We start from the raw sequence: 17,366 nt of genomic DNA on the forward strand, positions 1-17,366 counted from the left end.
CCTTGTACATGAGTCACTGAAAGTGAATGTGCAGGTGCATCAAGCCACTAGGAAGGCAAATGGTATGCTGGCCTTCATTACAAGAGGATTTGAGTACAGGAGTAAAGAAGTCTTACTCCAATTATATAGTGCCTTAGTGAGACTACACCTGGAGTACTGTGTACAATTTTGGTCTCCTTACCTAAGGAAGGATATACTTGCCATAGAGGGAGTGCAACAAAGGTTCATGATATTGATTCCTGGGATGGCGGGACTCTCTTTTGAGAAGAGATTGAGTAAACTAGGCCTGTATTCTCTTGAATTCAGACGAATGAGAGGGAATCTCATTGAAGCATACAAAATTAATACTGGGCTTGATAGGGTGGATGCTGAGAGAATGTTTCCCTTGGCTGGGGAGTCTAGAGCCAGGGGTCACAGTCTCAGGATAAAGGGTAGGCCATTCAGGACTGAGATGAGCAGAAATTTCTTCACACACACGGTGGTGAATCTTTGGAATTCTCTACCCTAGAGGGCTGTGGAGGCTCAGTCATTAGGTATATTCAAAACAGAAGTTGATAGATTTTTGACTAGTAAGGGCATGAAGGGATATGGCGATAGGGCAGGTGAATGGAATTGAGGCAGAAGATCAGCCATGATCTCATTGAATGGCGGAGCAGGCTCGAAGGGCCGAATGGCCTACTCCTGCTCCTATTTCTTATGTTCTTATGTGAAGGGAAACTACAAGCACTAATGTTACACTCTGGATTGGCAGAAGAACTCTGATGATATCTCCTAACAGAAATGCAGGTACCACTTTATTGCCCCTTTACAAAGAATTACCATAATCTCCAAGGTCACATCTGAAGCCAATCAACAGCCCCCACCCACTGGGAAATATTGGGAAAGCAGCACCCTGCTAAATTAACTCGTAAGACAGCACAAAGTCCAGCATCCAATGGCAACCCAAAACACCCACTCCCCACCCCCACACTTGAGCAGAGAGTCGAATGAAATAGCACCAAGCCACAGGCAACTGTCCGCATCCCACACTGCTAAAAAGGACATAACCCAATCCTAAATCCCACACCACCATTCACCCACTGAACAGAATTTCTAGGAGAAAACTACAATGTGCCTACTGAGCAGAAAAATTAAAAGCAGATGCAACCTCCAATGGATTTGTGTCCCCCTCCCCCACCCCACTGTTAAGAGACTGTAGCTCCCACCTAATCCATTAGAACCAACCCTTCCTCCTCTCTCAACACTTCATCTTCCCCTCTCCCTCCTCTCTCAACACTTCCTCATCTTCCCCTCTCCCTCCTCTCTCAACACTTCCTCATCTTCCCCTCTCTCTTTTACTCGCCTCTTCTCCTCCCCGTCCCTGTTTCCCTTCCCTTTCTCCTCCCCTCCTCTTTCCACCCCATCTCCCCTCCCAATCACTCGCTTCCTCTCCCTCTCTTTTCTCACCCGCCTCCCCTATCCTTCCTGTTCCCATCCCTCTCCTCGCTCCCTCAATCCTTTTTCTCCCTCCTTTCTCCCCCCTCTTTGTTTCCTCCTCACCTTGCCTCCCCGCCCCTCCCTGTTTTCCTTCAAGTTTTATGTACTAATTTTCTCCCTTTTTCTCTCTTGAAGATAGGAGCTCGTATTGAGTTACTGTTCCATAAACAGCAGCACACCTGATATCTCATTCAAATAGCTAAACTTCTTGTGTGACCCTGGATAGTGACTGACTGACCCCTCTTCAGATAAAATCCATTGTAACTCCACAAGCCAACTCGATTTGAGAACAAAAGGGTGCAGTGTTTGTAACTAGTCACTGTTGCCACATGTACCTTTCAATTTATATAATGCAGAATAAACTTGGTCCAGTAGAGGGCAAGATTGTTCAGTTTTCAGATATGTCATACATTTTTTTCTTTAAAATATATCTAAGCCCAATTTATAGAGCAAAACAAGCCTGGAAATTTTGTGTAGTGATTTAGTTTTTTTTTTACCACACCTAATATTTTATTTTTTATCAATGGCAGTTAAATTATACTCACCGCTGCAAACTCCCATCATCCTCATTTTACATGTTTAAATCTTCTAACGTAAAACACTGCAACGACCATGGAGGTCCACAACCAAAGATGATAAAAATAAACTAGACTTTTTCCCCCAAATATACTGGCCCGTATTTTCCGATCGGAAACTTCCTGCGTGCTGAGGCCTCCGATCTGGAAAAAAATCTACGCCCTTACCTGAGGGCGCCAGAGGTCCGACCATTTCCGCTCCTGGGCCTCTGCTCTACGAAATGCGCAGGTCCCAGGTATCCCAGGGGCGCATACGGTTCGCAAGCGTCCTTTGGGATCACGTGGGCCATGGGGAACCAATGGGAAGGAGGGAATCTCCCTTCATACTTTTGACAGGTCTCTCAGCTTAGACCCGTCAAAAGTATGAACGGAGATCACGCCAAAAACACACCAAAACATTAAATACATTTTTTTTTAATCATGTTTTTAAAATTAGTTAAAATTGCATTAAATTAAATATTTTAAACAAAAACTTATTTTTTGGAAAAAATAATTAAAATTTTTTACGGGGCTAAAAATAAACTTACCTTTTTTAAAAGTATTTTTAAATTACAAATGAGTGAAATTTTTTTTTTTTTTTTTTTACTTTTTTTGAACTCTTATGCCGGTAAAAGCAGGCTTAACACATGCTGTACTGGCCGCGCTAGACGTGCTCCTATCTAGCTATCCAGCAAGTTAAACACTCATTCAAAAATAATTCTTCTGAAGCGGTTGCTGTTTTGAAGCTTTTACTTGAACAAATTTGTGAAACTGTAAACAAAGACAAAGTATGTTTTGTACATAAACTGAGTACTATACATTCGATATTACATAAGATATAAACATATTTACAACAGTAGAATGGACTAATTGTATAACTAACTAACATTTGAACTAACTTCTGTAACTATTAAATATTTACCTTTTATAAACATAGTATTATCAAAATATTACTCTGACAACATTGCTATTATGCTAAGAACCAAAGATACTCACAGATATTGCGCTTGGCCTAACATATGAAATCAGATTACATTGGATTGTAAATGGAACCTCTCATGGCAGATTCTCCATTACTCAAGTCAGGTTCTTCCTGGCAAAACTGCTTCCTGGGGTCAACAGGAAGAAAGGTAGGAAGGTCAAATTACCTCACAGGAAGAAAGGAACAAAGGTCAAATGACCTCACACAGGAAGAAAGATCAGATGACCTTTCCAGCATACAAACTGTTAACACAATAACCGCCACCAGAGGGTGCTATTGCATGTAAAAATGTCCAGAATGTCACATAATGTCCGTCGGTCCAGAACACTCCCTGTCTGGGGTCATTAACGACTCCACATAGTCCGAACTCTACTTGTCACTGGAGTCCTCTGGCGACAAAGAAGAACCACCTCGGAGACGGTCCGTCGGTGTCGATGATAGGATGCAGCTTCCGTAGACTGCTGTGAGGGGGTAGGTTGCGTTCTGCTACGCACAGTTCCAACCTGGGTATGGTGAGGTCTGGCTGGGGCGCCAACTTGCCTCTATCAAAGACGAAGCCGATTTTGCTTTGTCCTTCTTGAGTGGTGACCTTCAGATAAGCCACACTTGCAATGGCCTTAGCGGATGCGTCTGCGTCTGCAAAGACACAAAGCTCTTTGAATTGGGCATTTAAGGGAGAGAAAGACGAATAGCAGCGAGGTATTCAGATCTCCTGTAAGTCTTGGAGTGAGTCTCTCCATCTGTCCCACTCTGCCTCCATCTGTCCCACTCTGCTTCCATCTCTTCAGGGAGAGGTGAATCCTACTCTTCAGCGCGTGTGGAGAGTTCCCTGAGGAGCAGCCTGCCTTGTATGGTGACAGGGGCTAAGAAGCCGAGAGGGTCATATAGGCTGTTGACTGTAGAGAGCACTCCTCTACGTGTGAAGGGTTTCTTGGCGTCTAGGACTTGGAACGTGAACGTGTCTGTTGCTATATTCCATGACACCACTAGGCTACGCTGTAGGGGGAGGTCATCAGTGAAGAGGTCTAGGTGCTTGACGTCCTTAGCATGATCTTCAGGGGGGAATGCCTCCATCACTGCTGGTCTGTTAGAGGCTATCTTATGCAGCCTGAGGTTGGATAGTGCAAGTAGTTCCTGGGCTCGTCCGAGGGTACTGATGGCCTCTGCTTCGGTCGGGAATGACTTCAGTGCGTTGTCGACGTAGAACTCTCGTTCGATGAACCCTCTCACATCACTGCCAAAGTCGTCGTCTTCTTCCTTGTGTAAGATTCGCAATTTTCAGCAAAAATCACGCAAGAAAACTGGATAAAATAAGACTGTTTATTGACCAAAGTAAGCTTGCACAGAAAAACCTTTGATAAAAGGGCATACAAAATGGCCGCCAGGCCCCGTGATCAGTTTATGAACCATTTTATTTCTGTTACTGCAAGCCAGGCAGGCTTATGGATTGAAGACAGTGAGCCCGCGAAAGCCAGTATCTGGGAACCGAAACTCAGAGGAACAGCATACATATTCAATGGATTACAAGTACAGGATGGGGCCCATCAAGATATGGGCGGACAATGCAAAATCACTCATACCCATTTATTGTACAAAGGAAAAACCGTTTAGCAACCATCAAGGAAAATCTCCGGACCGATCAATATGCGAACCGAGCCGCGGTGACAATGCAAAAGACATTAAAAGACATTATCGGCCAGGAAGGCCAGTTTAAGTTATCACCGGCTCCGTTACAAGACAAAGCGCCCCTGCAGAGATTTCTGCCCGCCAAAATTAATACAAAGACAGGACTATGATTTGGCGGGAGATAAGACTGTTCCAAAAGAGTATAACTATGGATTGAAAGTCCATATACGTGACTTCAACTTCTTCGGACGGTGGCAGGATCGGCGCCTCTTCCACGAGAAGACGACAAGGGTGGCCCGGGTACTGGGGTCGGGAGATCATCGACGACCCAGGCCGACGGAGAAGAAACCCTCTGGAGAACCGACCAGGCCGGAGACAAAAAGACAGTCCGGGCCTGACACTTCCGTGTCTCAACATCCCATTGGGTTGTTGTTCTACTCCACGAACAAAAATCCATGACAGGCTTAGTGGATCTCAACCTTGACGAGCGCTCATCGAGGCTGTGTCTACCCCATCGCCTCGAGAGAGAGAGAGAGAGAGAGAGAGAGAATATCGACTGCGCCAGAAGTTTCCAAATCCACGTGACGACGGAAAGCGGTGCCAAAAGGGCTGCGAACCCCCCTTTCTCGCGATTTCGAGAGTGGTGAGCATGATCCCAGGTTCCCCAGGTCGAAACTTAGTTTAGGTATAGGGGAGGGAGTTAAGGGAAATCGTAATGTGTTTCCCCTTTTACGATGTGCCGTGTGTTCCCCGTTTCCATAGAGTCAAGTTCATAAATTTGTGCATGATTGTAGTTACTTTAATCTGTGCCTATGACATGTATTTTGTAATGCTTCAAACTGTTTAAAAATAAAAGCATCCATTTCGTGCTATTCAGCCTGGTCTATTGAGTCCTTTTCTCTGCACTACTGTTCTCTGCATCTAAGTCCAAGGTCTAGAACCGTAGGGGGAATGGGTCGAACCACTCAAGGGTAATTCTTGCACGAAGCCTGGCAGGAGGCCAGAACGGGCAAGAGAGCAGGAAAAAAAACCCTACACTTGGCAGCCCTCCTTAGTCCGTATATGGCGACAGCAGGGGATGGGCTATTCCCAAAGACATGGACATGCATTCTGTAGTCCACAATGTCTCTATTAGGGTCATTGTCCCGATACCACAGGAAGCGGAGGAAGTCTCTGTGGTCTTCTGTCACCACGAAGCAATGAAACATGTGCTGGATATCGGCAGTGATGGCAACGGGCTCTTTCCTGAATCTCATGAGCACTCCCAAGAGGCTGTTGTTAAGATCGGGCCCTGTGAGGAGTACGTTGTTGAGAGAGACGCCCTGATATGGTGCACTGGAGTCAAACACCACGCGGATCTGTTCTGGCTTTTTGGGGTGATAGACTCCGAAGGAAGGGAGGTACCAACACTCTTGGCCTTCCTGGAGTGGAGGAGCTATCTCTGCATGATTGTTGACAAGCATTTTCTTGACAAATTCTAGGAAGTGTGTTTTCATCTCTGGCTTCTTCTCTAGTGTGCGACGGAGTGAGTTAAGACGATTATAGGCATAACCCCTGTTGTTCGGCAGCTGTCGTCTGGGGTTCCGGAAGGGTAAGGGTGCAACCCAGCTGTTAGAGCTGTCACGAGAGACCGCATTGTCCATAATCTGGAGGAACCTCATGTCGTCGATCGATGGAGCAAGTTTGTGGTCGTTGGCGGTGCAACAGAAGACTGACTGACCCGGGTTCTCTCCAGTGAGCATCATCTGTGTGCTGTCTGTGGAGATCAGCGTTGGGGTTTTCTGAGGCTGGGCCGTATGACTGAACTTCTCTGTCACTCGGATCTGACTACTGCATGGGGTAAGGTAGCTTGGACGACCATTCTCCAAGATGGAAGTCTTGAGTGTGCTCACCTGAGATGGCTTGTGAGCACCCTTGAGGCACACGTCTCCAACAACGACCCAGCCGAGGTCTAGCCTTTGGGCGAAAGGGGCGTCATGTGGACCGTTGATCTGCTCCCTTATCTTATGTACCCTCAGGATGTCTCTTCCCAACAACAGAAGTATGCTTGCATCTGGGTCAAGAGGTGGGATCTTGTCTGCAATGCATCTCAGATGACGGTGATGACGAGCTGCATTCGGAGTGGGAATCTCAGAACGGTTGTCGGGGACTTGATTACATTCGATGAGTGTAGGAAGGGGGAGACTAATCTTCCCGTCGACTGACTCAACAACGTAACCGCAGGCCCTTCTGCCGGCTGTTTCTGAAAGTCCAGCACACGTCTTCAGCGTGTAAGGCGACGGACTTCCTTTGACCGTGAAGATGTTGAAGAACTCGGATCTTGCTAGAGAACGATTACTTTGTTCATCTAGTATGGCATACATCTTTTCAGATTCCTGGCGACATCCTGCAGGGTACACATTAACGAGGCATATCTTGGAGCACGCTCTTGCGCTCACTCCTTCTCCACACACCTCGGTGCACCTTGATGTAATCTCCGTACCAGCAGCTCCCTCTCTCTCCCCGCCGTGCTCTGATGCGGGAGGAGGCGTCTCTGACTTCCAAGGAGCTGGGCCTGGGTGTAGTGCCGAAACGTGCCGATCACTTTCACATTCAGTGCATTTTGCATCTACCTTGCAGTTCTTGGCGAGATGGCTCGTGGACGAGCAGCACCTGAAACATATAGAGTTCTCTTTAAGATATTGTTTCCGATCTTCCAGGGACATCTCCCTGAAGCCTCTGCACTTCTTTAAAGGATGGGGCTTGTTGTGGATAGGGCATTGTTTGCTCATATCCTCAGGTTTCTTCTGAATCTTTGTGTGCTCAGTTGAGGACACTTGCATTCTGTGGACAGATATTGGTGTCTTTCCATGTCTGTCGAACTTGTCTCTTCTGGCAAGTGCTGGGTGGGAGGAGAAGAAGTTGAAGCTGGGGTCGTTCCTGGCTTTGGCTTCTTTACGGATGAATTTAACGAACGCCGAGAATGGTGGGAACGCCACGTTGTGCTTTAGCTTGAACTTTGATCCAAACGTTATCCACTTCTCCTGCAGGTTAAATGGAAGCTTCTCAATGATGGGACTTACCCCTCTGGAAGTGTCTAAGTACGATAGACCGGGTAGGTAGCCGTCCTGCTTTGCGGCTTCGAGTTCCGACAGCAGATCTGCAAGGTCGCGGAGCTTCTGGGGTTCCTTACTCTTCAACCTCGGAATGTTCTCCAACCTGTCAAAGAGAGCCCTTTCAATGGCTTCGGGCGAGCCGTAGTTTTCTTCCAGCCTCACCCAAGCCTTCTTCAACCCCTCTGGCAGCTGTCCCACATTGGCCGCTTTTATCCTGCTGGCCTGTCCGGCGGACTCTGGGCCGAGCCATTTGATAAGGAGGCTGAGCTCTTCTCCTGCCGACAGGTCTAAGCCCGATATAGCATCGTGGAAGCAGGACTTCCAAGCCCGATAATTCTCTGGCCTGTCATCAAACTTGATTAACCCCGAAGTCACCAGCTGGGTGCGTGCAAGGTATTTGGCGAGGTCGTAGGTGCTGGGACCTGTGCCAGGGTTGCCTTGGCTGGGGGCTCTGTTGGGGGTCTAAAGGGACCGAGAGGGGATTTGCCTCTGACTTTCTCTATTCGGCGTCCTATTCCTCTGCACCGTGTCTTCCGTTCTGCTGGCGGAGACTCTGCGGCTTGAGGCACGCCGTCTGCTTTGACCTTGGTTGGCAACTTGTGGCATGTTAGACGAAGTGTTTGCGTCTGTAGAGATGTGCGGGCCTCCATCCCTTTCTCCTGTAAACTGTATGTCGGCATGGTCGCTCACGTAATCTATGGTGCGCTGTCGTGGACTCTGCCACGGAACGGGAATTAAAGGTTTGTAAGCTGTCTCGGGATCAGCTCCCTCCAAAATTGCCTCGAATACTTGTGTCTCGGCTAATGCAGCATCTATCTCTTTTTGTTGCTGCAGAGCCTCTAATGTGGCTTGGAGACGGGCCTGTTCAGCCTGGCGTTCCACTTGGTGATGGGCCTGTTCCGCTTGGAATTCAGCTTGGAGCCGGGCCTGTTCTGCTTGGAGCCGGGCCTGTTCTGCTTGGAGCCGGGCCTGTTCTGCTTGGGGTTCAGCTTGGAGACGGGCCTGCCTTACTTTTATTTCTATTTCACTGTCCGTATGCGCAGCTCTGGCTTGAGCTGCTACTAGCTTAGCCCGTGCTTTGGCGATGGCTATGCTTACTCTAGAACCACCCGATGACCGTGAACCAACTTGCGATCTGTAGTAACCGATGCTTATAGACCGATTGTCACGTTCTACAGTTTCGTCTGCCTGTTTAAGGTCTTCTACTTGCTGCAAAGCATTTTCGTTATTATCTTCTGACATGTTGATGTGAGGTAGGTGTGCTCTATGAGGTTAAGGCTTACTCTGGGTTCCTTCTGCTCCGCTCTTCACAGCTAGCCGTATTGCTATCTTTTCACTGATATCTTTTCACTGATATCTTTTCACTGATATCTTTTCACTGTACTGGCCGCGCTAGACGTGCTCCTATCTAGCTATCCAGCAAGTTAAACACTCATTCAAAAATAATTCTTCTGAAGCGGTTGCTGTTTTGAAGCTTTTACTTGAACAAATTTGTGAAACTGTAAACAAAGACAAAGTGGCCTAGAAATTCAGTTGCGTTCGCCAGCCGTTAGCGCCATAAGAGGAGTAGATTTCGAGCGCTAGGCACTTAGCGCCCGGGCGCAGACCGATCTGCGCCTACGCCCAACTTCAGTTGACATTTAGCGCCGGCGCAAAGTGTTTGCGCCCGCTCAGCTGCACGCGCAGCTTATGACGTCATTTCGTCGTGCAACGCCGTTTGCACGCCCCAAACCGGAACTTCAGTGGCGCCCGCCCAATGTGGGCGTGGCGCTGTTAAGAACTGTGAAGTGGAACGCAGCAGAGGCCCTGCGGGCCTCGGGGAGCGCTAATTAAAGGGCACTTAGACTGAACTATAAAGGCCAGCCATTTTGCTGCAATGACTTTAGTGCTACGGATTTCTGGACAGAGACCAAGGAAGAGACCTTACTGATTTGGGCCAACATAGGAGAGGTATTTTTGGCTTCTGGCCAGAGCTTGGAAATTTGACTCATTGTGATTTCACTGTTTGCAAGTATATTATGGGGGCTGCATGGGGTTCCAACCCTCAGTTCCAGCATTATGTGCGAAGGGCTCGCAGACGCTGTGTGAGAGGGCCAGCCATGCCTAGACGCAGAGGGGCCATCAGGCGTCGGCAACGTAGGCCTTACCCACTCAGGGAATACCGCCAGCAGGTGTCCTATCTCACCATGACTGCCGCGCATTGTGTTAAGAGGCTGCGCTTCAGAAGGGAGGTGGTTGCAGAGATCTGCCAGCTGCTTCACAGAGATCTGCGTCCACAGCTGATGTGCAGGACGTCTCTGTCGGTGGAAGTGAAGGTCACGGTGGCTCTGAACTTTTATGCAAGCGGCTCCTTCCAAGCCGCTGCTGGGGACATAGCGAACATCTCCCAGTTCGCCGTGCATCGCTGCATCCGGCAGGTCACCGATGCCCTTTTCGCAAGGAGACACCAATTCATCTCCTTCCCCATGACCCTAGAGAGGCAGGAGCAGCGTGCAGTCGGATTTGCGAGGATCGCCGACTTCCCCATGGTGCAGGGCGCCATTGACTGCACGCATGTGGCTATGCGGGCACCTATCGACAATGCCGAGGATTACCGCAACCGGAAGGGCTACCATTCCCTCAATGTACAGCTGGTGTGTGACCACAGGCAGCGCATCCTAGCTGTCAATGCCCGCTTTCCAGGCAGCAGCCACGATGCATTTATCCTGCGCCAGACTACTGTGGCTGACATGTTCCAGGCACAGCCTCCCCCAAGAGGATGGCTTATCGGGGACAAAGGCTATCCTTTGTGTACATGGCTCATGACCCCGCTCCGCGCGCCCAGGACCCCTGCTGAGGAGGCATACAACGAAAGCCATCAAGCCACAAGGAACATCATAGAGCAAACGATTGGCGTCCTCAAGCAACGGTTCCGCTGCCTGGATCGCTCCGGCGGATCTCTACAGTATTCGCCGGATAGAGTCTCCCAGTTCGTCGTCGTTTGCTGCATGCTGCACAACCTGGCTATCCGCAGGACTCAGGCACTGCCACCTCACGTTGGACCACCACCTCAGGAGGACGAGCAGGAGGACCATGAGGAGGAGGAGGAGGAGGAGTACCAGCCCAGGAGGGAGCCACAAGGTCCAAGGGCCGTCCGTCGGCGGCTTATTGAACGACACTTCTAGGCCCCCTGTCAGGGAATGGCTTGTGGCAATGAAGGCACATGAATGCAGCCGCTCCGCAAGCCCTCAGCTGGTTAACGCAACAACCACTTGAAACATCACACATGGACAAGCTGAATAAATAAAAAGCTTTATTGAACAAACTCAGGGCCCTTCCCACATGAAACCCAAAAACAGACAAGACCCCCAAAAAACAGTCAAAAACATATCTCACTCCCACAACCTGGGGAGGAATAACAAAACTTGTCCATCCAAATGGCCTTCATCCTCGGCCTTACCAAGACAAACCCCCCCATACAGAACACAAACCCGGTTAACGCAACAACCACTTGAAACATCACACATGGACAAGCTGAATAAATAAAAAGCTTTGTTGAACAAACTCAGGGCCCTTCCCACATGAAACCCAAAAACAGACAAGACCCCCAAAAAACAGTCAAAAACATATCTCACTCCCACAACCTGGGGAGGAATAACAAAACTTGTCCATCCAAATGGCCTTCATCCTCGGCCTTACCAAGACAAACCCCCCCATACAGAACACAAACACCCCCATATAAAAAAACAGTTGCCTTCATCTTCGGCCTTACCAAAATAAACCCCCCCCATACAGAACACAAACACCCCCATATAAAAAAACATTTGGCAACACACTCTACTTTGTGTGCCGAGAGGGCGAGTCCTTGTCCAGGCTTTTCCGGCCCCTGGCCGACCTGCTGCTCCGCCTCAACCTGGGCCCTGTGGGTGTTGCAAGGCTGGGGGAAGGCTCCTGAGGGGCACAATGCGTGACGGCAGATGCCCTTGGGGGTCGGCCTAGACGAGCTCCGGCCCTGGAGGGGCCGGCTGCTGACTGCTGCAGCTGTGGCTGGGCAGCATCAGTCTCTCCAGCAGCTCGTCGCAGCTTTGCTGGGGGAGTGGCAGTGGCGGCTGCAGCAATGGGGGCAAGCTGGCTGATGCCAGGCGCTCGCTGGTCGCCAGAGACACTGGCAGTCGGCCGGGCTGGCACTGCAGCAAGCGCAGCAATCTGGTGAAGGCCAGACTGCTGTGCTGCAGCAGCGCGGCGGGTGCCCTGGCGATGCGTGCGTGACACAGCGAGTGTGGCAGCAGTGAGTGCCCGTACTGCCCTGGTCTGTGCCCGCATCAGACCAGCCAGTGACTGCACGGCACCACTCGTCAACTCTCCACTCGCTGCCTGTGCTGCCCTGAATTCGGACCGACTCGCGTCCTGTGATGCCCTGAATTCTGCCCAACTCGCGTCCTGTGATGCCCCGAATTGTTCGAGACCCCTGGCCTGTGCTGCCGCGAGTTGGTCGAAACCCCTGGCCTGTGAGGCCCCGAAATCGGCCACACTATGAGCCAGGGACTCAATGGCCTCAGGCAACCATGCCACAACCCCCATGAACTCGGTGTGGCGACGATCCGAGTCCGCGGACATTTGATCAAGGAGGCGCACCTCCTGGGCGAGGACCGTCTCCGGACTGGAGGCCGGACTCTCCCTCTGGGGAGAAGGCCGCCGAGCTGGCCGACCCTTCCCGCGTGGCTGGACGCCACTGGGCCCAGCAACTGCACTCCCCTGCAACACTTCCCCCCTCTGGGGAGAAGGCCGCCGAGCCGTCCGACCCTTCCCGCGTGGCAGGATGCCACTGGGCACAGGAGCTACACTCCCCTGCAACACTTCCCCCCTCTGGGGAGAAGGCCGCCGTGCTGCCCGACCCTTCCCGCGTGGCTGGACGCCACTGGGCACAGGAGCTACACCCCCCTGCAACACTTCCCCCTGGCTCTCCTCCAGGCAAGACGTGTCCCCTCCATTGCCATCCCCTGGCGCGGATGAGGGTTCCCCCGATGTGCCGCCTTCCTCTTGCTCCTCGTCGTCCTCCTCTTCCGAGGGACTGACACTCGCAGCTTCAGGGACCTCCTCCTCACCAGCTGAAAGCAGGAAGGCACAAGAGTAGCTTTAGAGTGAGGACAGGGCGTCAGCGAGGGAGGCATGAGTGGTGGCATTATGCGCATTGGTCGGACAGTGGCAAAGGATGTAGATCTGAAGCGCAAGGGGAACGAGAGAGGTCCAAACGGTCATGTCCTTACCATTGGGGCCCAGCACAGGGTCGGCATCTCCAATTGCAACGGGGCCAATCACCCGGGCACCCATGAGTCGACCCACGCGCTCCTCCAGGTCACTGAGCTCCTGGAACTGGGCACGGCCTCCCCCGGTGACAGTCCGGCTCTTCAGATTCTCGGCCAGCTTGGCCTGCAAGAGAAAGGACGGCTTCTAAGTACAGTGTGGTGCCCTGTTGTTGTGTGCACTGCCTCCCATGGTGGAATAGCTTGGCCAGTGTGGTGCCCTGTTGTTGTGTGCACTGCCTCCCATGGTCGAATAGCTTGGCCAGTGTGTAAAGTGCAGAAAGTGTTATTGATGTTCATGCCAGTGCCATAGCTGCTGGAGGAGGGCTGGCCATTAGGCCTTTGAGGTCCCTTTGCCCATAATGTGAGGTGCACATGCAAGGATGAGGAGGACACTGGAAAGGGTACTCACCCTGACCAACCGAGTGAGGTCGTTAAACTTTTTCCGGCATTGGTCACCAGTCCTGGGGACATCGCTGTTGGCTGTGACCCTCTGGCCGATTTCCCTCCAGGCTCTCCTGTACAGCCTCTTGGGAGCCTTCTTGCCACTGTCCGGGAACAAGATATCTCTTCTCCTCTCCAAAGCCCTAACCAGCACCTTTAAATCATGGGCAGAGAAGCGCTGCGCTCGCTCACGGGCCCTCTGCATCCTTGCTGGCGCTATTTCTCTCCAGCAGCAGTGTTTAGGCCTAGCTGGAGGGCTGCAGTATCCAGGGCATGGCAGCAGACCAAGTCGACCCTTCCCCCTTTAAGAGCTGGCCGGCGCCAGGGTGTCTGCTGTCAATCAAAACATGACCGCACCTGCGCTGCGCCCGGCCTCGGCGGTATCAGTCTGCACTGCCGGCTTAGCGCCTAAAGATAGGGGTGCAACGCCAGTTTTAGCGCTCGAGCAAACTCCTTGGCCAAAGCTACTGAATATCGGCGAAGTGGCCTCCACTTTCCGGCGGGCGCAAACTTTAGCGCCCGCCCGACTTTACCGCCCCAAAAGTGGCTATACTGAATTTCTAGGCCAGTATGTTTTGTACATAAACTGAGTACTATACATTCGATATTACATAAGATATAAACATATTTACAACAGTAGAATGGACTAATTGTATAACTAACTAACATTTGAACTAACTTCTGTAACTATTAAATATTAACCTTTTATAAACATAGTATTATCAAAATATTACTCTGACAACATTGCTATTATGCTAAGAACCAAAGATACTCACAGATATTGCGCTTGGCCTAACATATGAAATCAGATTACATTGGATTGTAAATGGAACCTCTCATGGCAGATTCTCCATTACGCAAGTCAGGTTCTTCCTGGCAAAACTGCTTCCTGGGGTCAACAGGAAGAAAGGTAGGAAGGTCAAATGACCTCTCACAGGAAGAAAGGAACAAAGGTCAAATGACCTCACACAGGAAGAAAGATCAGATGACCTTTCCAGCATACAAACTGTTAACACAATAACCGCCACCAGAGGGTGCTATTGCATGTAAAAATGTCCAGAATGTCACATAATGTCCATCGGTCCAGAACACATGCTTTTACCAGACGTAAGATTTTTAAAGGATTTCAGCAGGCGGAGGCTCTGCGGCAAGCGGAACGCTCCACCCGCAGAGGCCCTTCTCCAGGGCAGGCGTCCGATCTGGCAAGAGGATTCTTGACAGACCGGAAGTGCCAGTTTTCAGCGCATGCGCTTTGCATGCCTGAAAGCGGCACTTGCGAGGTCCCTATGAGTGTGTACACACCCGTAGGGATTGGAAAATATGGGCCATTAATGCCAGATCTTGACTCTAAACTCAAATGCAAATAGAATATGATTGTAACTTGCATTCTGCCAGCAACACATTGGTGATCACAAGGCTTTGCTTTCCATTTGTCATCTTTGATGTAGCCACTGAGTACCACTTACAAGGTTGATGATTCTTGTTATACTCAGGAGAGGCTAAATATAATCAATTTTTGTTTCAATCAGCAAATATTGTGATGTGAAGGAATAATGCTGCTTCTGTATAGATTGTGTAGTTTTCAGTCCAGTATTCGGATTTTTTTTGAAGATATTTGTTTTTAAAAATGTATATTTCGCAGGTGCAAAGGACATTAAGTAGGATTAATATGTAGCAAAGATTAGATAAAAAGTTAATCATTTCCTGAGTTTTAAGTTTTCTGCTCATTGGAATTTTCCAGACATCACAGCAGTAAAATGTCTGTACAAGGTGCTGTATTTGTGTACGTGTGTCTTGTCCTGCTTATAAGTGGAAGATGTCAAAAAACTGAACCGATGAGTGGATCCAGTGAATCTGACATATTTCGCGGTGCAGATCAATATGATTTCTCCATCATTGTCTCAGGAGGTGGACAGGAGTGTCTTTGGCAGTATGCAAACCAAGGAGGCTATTTTTACTTCAGTTATGAGGTAGGATCATGCAATGTATTTTCCTTGTCACGTCACTGCTTATAAATAAAATGGAAAGTTGAAAATAAATTTTAAGAATTCTAGCGACAAATGTTTAAAATGGCTGTAAATATTTCAATATGTCACAATTGAATGAAGATTACTTGAATCTATAGTTGTGATTCTTAACTTATATTCTGTAGAAATCCTTTTTAACTTATTGACAAATGAGAAATTCTCTGTCTCTGACCTACAAACAACACTAATGAATACATAGAAGTTACAACACAAAAGCAGATCATTTGGCCCAACCAATTTGTGTCAGCATTTACCCTCCATGTGAGTAAATAGTTTGAATCACATTTACCTACCCTGTTCCCATATCCCTTCAATCCCTTTTTCTTCATCCATCTACCCAATCTAACCTTGAATGTTGACAGTTTCTGCATCAACCACTAATCTTGGAAGTGAATTCCATACCCTCACAACTCTTGTGTAAAGAGGTTTCTCCTGGCCTCTGTTCTAAATCTATTACATCTAATTTTGTATCTATGCTCCTCATTCTTGATCCCTCGACTACTGGAAACAATCGGTTTCTATCTATCTTGTCCCATTCTTTCATTATTGTAAACACTTCTATTATATTGCCCCATAATCTGTGTTGTTCTAACAAAAAAAGACCCAATTTTTCAACTCTTACTTCGTATTTGTAATTACATACGCCATAATTGGGATGTGAAGGTTTTCCTTTAAATAGTTGGCAACTACCCAATTATCATTATGTGAAGAAAAATACAATTCCTCTGGATCTAGGGATTGAAATCTTTTTGCCAATTTTCTCACCAAGGGTCTTCACAGTGTACTAAGCATCAGCTCGCTATGTAAAGTTATGAACGAGAACTAGAAAGAACAAAGCAACTGTCAATAAGCCAATTTGTGAAATAAAAGCACTGAGATTGGATGAATGATGAACTCCGGATGCAAGATCTCTGGATTTGCATTAAGCATTTAAATGGCAGCCGAATGAAAAAGGGTAGTGTGGTAGGCCACAAGTAACCTGACAAAGCAATTGGGTCGCTAGATAATGATCAGAAACAGGAACCTTGTCTGATCATTCCACTCGCTAATCCTTGGCATCCAGGATAGTTGTATCATCTCTATAGCCACCCCAGCAGTGATTAGCTAACTCAGCACAGACTGGGATCAAACCTTGACCTTCTTGGTCTTTGTAGCTTAGCTAAATTTGCTGAGCTATAGGGGAAGTTCGGTTCACCAGATCATAAGATAGATTTGGATGAAGAAGACTGATGTAAGAAAAAGGAGACTTACCATCAAGTAACTTTAAAGTAAGCTTTAAGTAACTTATAAACACACTATATACAAGAGAGGTCTTTACCATGCCTCTGGTAGAAGCCTCTTACAATACTGAACAGACCAGTATTTATACCAGTCCAACAGGAAGTGACATATGACAGGAAGTGAGGTATGTACACAGTTCATAGTTCACAGTTCACAGGAAGTGATGACATAACTTCCCGGAAGTTATCATTTTTATCACAAAGACCCTTTAGCCCATTTATCCTTTCAGAATGCCAACCTAAATGTCTCCCATTATTGCACCTGACCTTTACATTAAATGAGTACAGTGATCTGGTCTCAACCAACTTCCTGATGTCTGCCCTAAACTTGCCCTTCACAATCTTGAATCTATGCTCTCTGGTTCTTCTGTCTATGCATATCCAGAAGGTATGATTCTGTGGGTATAACTATGTCAGGCTGTTGCTTGACTAGTCTGTGGGACAGCTCTTCCAACCTTGGCACCCATCCCCAGATGTTAGTGCGGAGGGCTTTGCAGGGTCGTCTGGGTTGTGTATGCCTTCCTCATGGCCTGATTCGATGCCTAGGTCAAAGTCAAGTGGTCTGTCCAGTTTTATCCCTTACATTCTTTGTGGCGGTTT

General features: G+C 48.6%; 1 protein-coding gene across 2 annotated transcripts in view; it reads left to right on the top strand.

The window, feature by feature from the left end:
• The first annotated feature begins 15,205 nt into the window (after window positions 1-15,205).
• Window positions 15,206-17,366, top strand: part of tmed6 (transmembrane p24 trafficking protein 6) — a 29,259-nt gene continuing 27,098 nt past the window's right edge. For both annotated transcript variants that reach the window (XM_085989527.1, XM_085989528.1), the window contains exon 1: window positions 15,206-15,429. In XM_085989527.1, the coding sequence (XP_085845653.1) occupies window positions 15,217-15,429 (213 nt within the window). In that variant the 5' untranslated portion in view covers window positions 15,206-15,216. The remainder of the gene's footprint in view (window positions 15,430-17,366) is intronic.

This window comes from Somniosus microcephalus, chromosome 6 (assembly GCF_052327205.1).
Source record: "Somniosus microcephalus isolate GS21.2 chromosome 6, FLI_Smic_1.0, whole genome shotgun sequence".
Classification (NCBI taxonomy): domain Eukaryota; kingdom Metazoa; phylum Chordata; class Chondrichthyes; order Squaliformes; family Somniosidae; genus Somniosus; species Somniosus microcephalus.